Source organism: Myotis davidii, unplaced genomic scaffold (assembly GCF_000327345.1).
Source record: "Myotis davidii unplaced genomic scaffold, ASM32734v1 scaffold949, whole genome shotgun sequence".
Lineage (NCBI taxonomy): Eukaryota > Metazoa > Chordata > Mammalia > Chiroptera > Vespertilionidae > Myotis > Myotis davidii.
In genome coordinates, this window is record NW_006300364.1 from 183,368 (window position 1) to 191,115 (window position 7,748).

Here is a 7,748-nt window from a genome sequence, read left to right on the forward strand (position 1 = left end):
ATATTTTTCAAATGCATGAAAGACATCCTCAGTAAAATAGCAGTATACATTATGTTTGAAGAACAGGTTGATGTAAGAAAAGGAAAATCTAATGAGAAATGCCAATAGAGAAATATTAATGGAGACCAGATAACACAACAAAAATGCAAGTTATTTACCTGATTCTAAAATATAAACGTGACATTTATTCTCAGTTAATAATGTTTGCTAATATGAAAATTAGTAATTATTATTATTATTTTTTTTGTAGTCACCTCCGACACATGGAACCCGGCAATGGTACACAAATTTCAAAATTTCTTCTTCTGGGACTTTCACAGACACTGGAACTGCAGCCCCTCATATTTGGGCTTTTCCTCTCCATGTACCTGGTCACTGTGTCAGGAAACCTACTCATCATCCTGGTCGTCAGCTCAGACTCCCGCCTTCACACACCCATGTACTTCTTCCTCTCCAACCTGTCCTTGGTAGACATCTGTGTCACCTCCACCACCGTCCCAAAGATGCTGGTGAACATCCAGACACAGAGCAAAGCCATCACCTATGAAGGCTGCATCACACAGATGTATTTTTTCATACTCTTTGCAGTGTTGGACAATTGTATCCTGACTGTGATGGCCTATGACAGGTTTGTGGCCATCTGCCACCCCCTGCACTACATGGTCATCATGAACCCCCGGCTCTGTGACCTGCTGGTTCTGCTGTCCTGGATCATGAGTGTCCTGAATTCCTTGTTAGAAAGCTTAATGGTGTTGGGTCTGCGCTTCTGCTCAGACTTGGAAATCCCCCACTTTTTCTGTGAACTCAATCAAGTGCTCCAACTTGCCTGTTCTGACACCTTGCTTAATAACATTATAATGTATTTTTCAGCTGGGCTGCTAGCTGGTGGTCCCCTTGCTGGGATCCTTTACTCTTACTCTAAGATTCTTTCCTCCATACGAAGAATCTCATCATCTCAGGGGAAGTATAAAGCATTTTCTACCTGTGCCTCTCACCTCTCAGTTGTCTCCTTATTTTATGGTACAGTCCTAGGTGTTTACCTCAGCTCTGCTGCTACCCAAAATGCACACTCAAGTGCAACAGCCTCGGTGATGTACACTGTGGTCACACCCATGTTGAACCCCTTCATCTACAGTCTGAGGAACAATGACATAAAGAGGGCCTTGCAAAGATTCTTTGGCAGGTAAGCTTTTCCAGGGCCAACTATATTGGGCTGATGAATTGCCCCGGAATTCAGGTTTCAAGTCTCAGAGTCAGAAGTCTGACACAAATTAATCTAATTTTTAGACCATAAGGAATTGGAAATATTCATTTATCTTATGGGTTAACATGAATTACTTTAGTATAATTTATTCTCTTATGACATATATCATTCCAAATAATTTTTCTATTGCTTTCCTAAAGAATTGTCATGAATTAAACTACTCCTATGGACAAAACTATACTTGGCTAGTAAGGTCATTTGTAGAGGAAAATCTGAGACCATAGTTTTCATGTTCATCATTATTTTCTATAGCACCACCTTTAGTTCTCTTCTTGATAATGTAAACTTCATCATGCTAGTATGCTTTATAGCTGGTCTCCTGGTTTTATATTCTTTAGGCTGTTATTCAGCTGTGTGTCCACATGCCTACCTTAGCTACTGGCAAAAATTGACTATTCAATACATGTTTTCAAGAAGAGTCTACATGGATATATACATTTTAATAAATAGAGTCATCTGATATGGTTAGAGTCACAGATGACCTTAAATAGGATGAAGCAAAAAGTAGCTATATAATTTATTACTATTAAAAAATATTTGTCATGTTGCACATTGACTCATTAAAGTGTGGAATATGGCCCTGGCTCAGTTGCTCAGTTGGTTGAAACATGGTCATGTGCACCAAAAAGTGTTGTGTGTTTGATTCCAGGTCAGAGCATATACCTAGGTCATGGGTTCCATTACTGGTAGGGTGCATACGGGAAGCAGTCAATCCATGTTTCTCACATCAATGCTTATCTATCTATCTATCTATCTATCTATCTATCTATCTATCATCTCTCTATCTATCTCTACCCCTGTATCTCTATCTTACTTCCTCTCTAAAAAAATTCAATAATAAAATAATATAAAAAATGAAAATAAAGTGTGGATATAATGTCCATGTGTAAGGGTCCTTATACCTTTGGGGGAAGAATTACATGGAGTGTTTTATGTGTTTTTTTCTGAATTATTTTCCTATTTCTGTTTGAAAGTTTTCAATGTGCTTCATACAAATGTGACCCCTCTTAGTGCTCTAAATTCAATACCCCTTTTTCTAAATTTTTTTCAAATCCACCAAAGGGACAGTGAGCGTACAATTTCAATATCATTATATATATCTTTTACACTCAGGAATATCTTCAATCTTTATAATCAAAGGATGAATCACACATGCCTGAGAGGACCCCACCCTCAGGAGAAAAGTCATGAGGGGCTCCTGACACCTGCCCCCAACCCTCTGCCTCTCCCGGGCCCAGGGCTGCTTTCTTGGCTGCACCAGGGCTGCCCAGCACTGTGCATGAACTGGAGCCCGGGAGCCTGGGAGAGGAGCTGTCTATCCTCCATTCACTCTGGAGCTGGAGGAGGAGGGAAAGGCCTGGAGGACACATCATTATCAAGTTTAAGTTGTTGCAGAAGGATAACCTGGGTTACTTTATGATCTTTACACAACTTAGTGAAAAACCAGCAGTAAGTTGCCTGTCTCAAAATGACTGGAAGTTAGATGTTGCAAAAGACCAATTTTTTCCAAAATCCTGAACGGTATATATGTGACAGTGTAAAAGGCATCATTGGACAGGAAGAAGTTAAAACATCTATACACTAGATACAAAGATCATCTAAGTAAAATTGGCATAGATGGCGTACAGCAGTTGTATCATGATCATTGCATGGAGGTTCAGAGCAGCAACACAGTGCAAGTTTTCCAAACAAAAGTTCATGCAGGGCATGACCGAATTAGGAAGTGACAGCACAGTGGTCCAGATACTCAAGATGGAAGAGGAATTGAAACGACCAGCATAAATTAAGGATTTTCCCAGTTTACCTTTTGTTTATGAGTTCACTTTTAATTTTGCAAAGAATCCAGGACAAAAAGGATTAGATCTAGAAATGGCCAATGCCTACTGGAATTTAATGCTAAATGGAAGTTTTAAATTATTAGACTTATGGGAAAAGTTTTTGTTGGGACATCATAAACAATCAATAGCAAAAGATACCTGGAATTTTCTTTAGACTTCAGTGCAATGATTTCAGATGACATGTTTAATTATGATGAAAAGGGAGCACAACCTGTTCTCATTGATGATTTTGTGGTATTGACACACCCTCAAATTGCCAGGACAAAAAGTACAACAGTGTACATTGAAGGAACCTTCTAGAATGGTCTGTATAATAAATACAATTTAAAATTGCAAGTCAATTTCTGCTGGCTGGACTGAGCTTAATTCAGATTACTCCTTATAATTAGACTGAAGGTCCAAACAAAATTTTAAAGATCATCTTGTACCATATCGTATTTCACTCTTCTAATGTTGGTTTGGGCTTGTCTTCTAGTCTGGTCTCCTCTAACCATTTAAAACTCCAACGTTGGGGATTTCATCTTACATCTGTGGACCATCCTATTTTATTCTCCCAGAAGCTTTATGGTGATTATTTCGCGGTTTCCATTCTTGCACAAAGCACGATGCTGTCTTCATTAGAAAGCAGTTTGGGCTAAGAAGTAAACATGAACATTACAAACAATTTCAAAAACCTATGAATTAGCCCTAGCTGGTTTGGCTCAGTGGATAGAGCGTCGGTCTATGGACTCAAGGGTCCCAGATTCGATTCTGGTCAAGGGCATATGCCCAGGTTGCAGGCTTGCTCCCCAGTAGGGAGCGTGCAGGAGGCAGTCAATCAATTATTCCCTCTCATCATTGATGTTTCTATCTCTCTCTTCCTCTCCCTTCCTCTCTGAAATCAATAATAAAAAAAAACTATGAAATATATGCTTTGGGCTATTTGCAAAGACTATGCTGATAGCACTTCCAATGGAGTCATATATTTAAGTGTAACAGATCTGGAATGGTATTTTGGTGTGGGAGAATTTTTATTTCCTGGCAAATCACACGCAATGTTAATGTGAGTAGAGAATCTGAAAAACAAACAAACAAACAAACAAAAAACATGTGAAAATAACCAAAGTGAAAAATAAAGAGGATTAATCACCCTGGAGTGGAAATTCTGCCCAGTCATGTGAATAAGAATCACAGAATATCCTGCACAAACATGCATGTCCTCCCACCCTGTCCTGACTACCTGGAAGGAACCTCAGTGGAGGCGCTTTTATACAGTTATCTGAAATACAGTTGAATGTATTTGAATAACAGAATGATTTTGAATGCTGTCCTCAAATTTCAGTACAAATGCCAAAAGTAAGAAGTACCAGATTATGATAATTTACCTCAGTTCTGTTCTCTTTGATTACAGTATCAATTCACTATTGCTATGAAACAATCCGTCTTAAAAGCAAATAGTTTAATATAATTCCTTTATTTTCTAGTGGATTTGTATAGTGGGAAGGTGTTCTGATCTTTGCCGGTCTCCTCATGTATCTTCTGTCAGCTATGGGTCAGCTATACTGGCTGTCTCTGCTGACCTTGGCTGGGCTTTCTAATGTATGAGGGGCTCAGCTATGGTGACTGATCTAGGGGGAGTGGGGAGGGCTTGGCTGGAATAAATGAACTCTGTTTCCATGTCCTCTCCTTCTCTGGAAGGCCCCCGGGGTTTGTTCACATGGCTCAGCTAGGGTTCCAAGTGAGAGCAGTGGAAATGCACCAAGGCCTGGTAAAGCACACTGTCACTTCCACCATATTTTATTGGTCAAAACAAATGAAAAAATCCTAAATGCAGCCCAGAGTCAAAGGTGGAGAAAAAGACCACTCCTGGATGGGAGGAGCTCAAAGTCACATTGCCAAAGACATGAACAACTGAAAAAATCCTAAGTCCAGTCCAGATTGAAAGGCGGAGAAAAAGACTACACCTCTGGATGGGAGAAGCACACAATCACATTGACAAAGACATGGAAAGAGAAAAGAATGGAGGCCACATCTGCAAACAGACTATCACTTGGGTAAATTTTAATTCAGTAAAGTTTTTTTTCTACATCTGCCCTCAATGGCTGAATGATCTTAGAGAAGGAAATGGGAGTAAAAGTATGTTTAATGAGCATATATGGAAGTCCTACTCATGAGGGTCAGGCCCCTCCAAATGTAAACATCTCCCCTCTGCAGCTTGCCTCCCGCTTATCATTTCTAGGCTAAAAAAGTAAAATTTTTCCTTCCAGTTATCTCCTGTCCAGGGACTTAACTCCTTGGTTAACATGGCTAGAGAGCTGTTGCTTTCCTGATACTATCTTTTTTGACATCCTCATGTAGACATCACTTCTCTTTTTATTGACCTGCTCTTAACATATTCAAATGATTTCCAATCTGATACTTGTATTTGTTGGGGATGGGTTTTTCATGGGAGGAGGTGGCCTTTAAAATGCACATGCAACAGAGAAATAAGTATTTGAAAGCATAGAGTTGCTGACATTATGCTGAATGAAAGAAGCCAGTCGCAAAAGGATAAATTCTGCACGCTTACTTATATGACATATCTGAAGTAGTGAAATTCATAGAAACAGAAAATACAATGCCAGTTGTCAGGCATGGAAGAAGGAGGTTGGGGAGTTAGTGTTTAGTAGGTGAAGAGTATCAGTTTTGCAAGAACATAAAAATGTTTTAGGTGTTGGTTGCACAAGAGTGTGAATATACTTAACAGTTCTGAACTGCACACTTAAGATGATTACAATGAAAAATTTTATTTCTTTTTTACTACTTTAATTTTTTTTTAATGGAAGGAAATTTTGACACATGGTACAACATGGATGACCCCTAAGGACATTATGCTGAGTGAAATAAAGCAGTCGTAAAAAGACAAATACTGTATGACTCCACTTTTATGAGGTCCCAAGAGAAGTCACACTCACAGAGACTGGAAGTAGAATGGTTGGTGCCTTGGGCTGGGCGGTGGGGCGGGGGAGAAGGAATGAATGTTTAATAGGAACCGAGTTCCAGTTTGTGAAGATAAGACAGTCTGGAGATGAATGGTGGTGATGGTTTCATGTAAATGTACTTAATGCCCCTCAACTGTCCATTTAAGTAATAGTTAAGATGGTAACTTTTATGTTACATGTATTTCACCACATTAAGAAAAATAAAATCCAGCCCTAGCTTGTTTGGCTCAGCAGATAGAGCGTTGGCCTGAGGACTAAAGGGTCCTGTGTTCGATTCCAGTCAAGGGCACAGGGCAGGGTTGCAGGCTTGATCCCCATTAAGGGGCATGCAGGACACAGCCTATCAATGATTCTTTCTCATCATTGATGTTTCTATCTCTCTCTCTCTCCCCCTTTTATTTTCTCTCTGAAATCAATAAAAATATATTAAAAACAAAAAGAGAATAAAGCTGCAGGAGGCTTAGATTGGCCACACACTGTTTTCTTTTCCTTTGTGTGCAGACAGTAGCCATGTGAGAAGGAAAATCTCTGATGCTGTAAACCATGGAGATTTGAGGTTTGTTTGTTACTAGAGCAGAACTGAGCCCAATCTGACTCAGATGTGGCAGCTGACAACAGAGTCCTCTCCCATGTGGGCTGATTCCCTCATCCATGATCCCCAGGGCTGGGACCATAGTAAGAATTGGAGCAAAATTTAAGGGACACCGAAGAGCTCAATAGTAAAGATGGCTATTATTTGAATAAAGTGTTTTAAAAAATCAAAGTTAATGCAAAACATGCATGATGATTGAAATAGCAAAATGTTAAATTAAGATGGGGTCTGTCACAGCATTGTGCTGAGGCATTGTAGAACAGAGGCCAAAGGAACAATCAATCTTTGCTCCTCATTTGTCTCCCTGTAGTCCCTGCTCTGGTGAACACCCAAGATGCTCTGCCTGGGACTTTCTATGGCCCATGTGGCTCTAGGTCAGAATTGATAGGGAGTTAGCATCCCTGGGAATGACTCTCCATCACTTTTGGTGGATCAATAACCCAGCTCCCTCACTCCTCAAGGGTGTGTTCTATACTCTCTGAAAGGTCCTTGGAAGGACTGAGCCTCAGTGCCCACTGCAGAAATTGTTCATTCAAACTCTAGTGATTTACTGCCTAAACCTCCCTATCTCATGTCCCTTCTTCTCTTCTCATGCTTTGTAAGATCCACTGCTAATGATGTACCCACACTCAATCCTCATCTCAGACTCTGCAGTTCAGGGAAACCAGCCCAAGGCAGACATCTATTACAATTTTATTTCAATTGGGCAAACACTATAATTCCTGATTCACCTCTTAATCTCTGGCCAAATCTGTTGTGTTAGTGATTTATTGCTGTGCAACAAATTGCCCCAAACGTAAGGGCCTAAAATAACAGCAAATAGTTATGATCTCAGAATTTTTGTGGGTCAGGAATGAGGTATGGCTCCTCTGGGTTCTTAGCTCCAGGTCACTAATGGGCCACAGTGTCAGCTGAGAGAAGGGTCCATTCCCAAGCTCACTCAGGTGTTGTTGACAGGATTAAGTTCCTCACTGGCTGTTCAGTAGGCAGCTCTCAGCTCCTCACCACATGGGTCTCTCCACAGGGCAGCTCACAATGTGACAGCTGGTTTCACCAGAGCAAGAGAGAGAAGGAGAGTGAGAGTGAGAGTGAGC

The 7,748-nt window shown here is 40.3% G+C and overlaps 2 protein-coding genes and 1 pseudogene across 2 annotated transcripts in view; 2 read left to right on the forward strand and 1 right to left on the reverse strand.

The window, feature by feature from the left end:
* The first annotated feature begins 263 nt into the window (after positions 1-263).
* Positions 264-1,187, forward strand: LOC102765855 (olfactory receptor 7A5-like). Its single transcript, XM_006776755.1, has one exon. It carries the CDS (start codon positions 264-266, stop codon positions 1,185-1,187), a length of 924 nt encoding a protein of 307 aa, XP_006776818.1.
* Positions 1,188-2,662: 1,475 nt separating this feature from the next.
* On the forward strand, positions 2,663-3,402 carry LOC102766138 (annotated as a pseudogene).
* A 271-nt stretch (positions 3,403-3,673) lies between these two features.
* The window catches only part of LOC107185140 (olfactory receptor 7A17-like), a 57,045-nt gene continuing 52,970 nt past the window's right edge, over positions 3,674-7,748 (reverse strand). The window contains exon 5 of the mRNA XM_015572460.1: positions 3,674-3,736. Coding sequence (XP_015427946.1) covers positions 3,674-3,736 — 63 coding nt within the window. The remainder of the gene's footprint in view (positions 3,737-7,748) is intronic.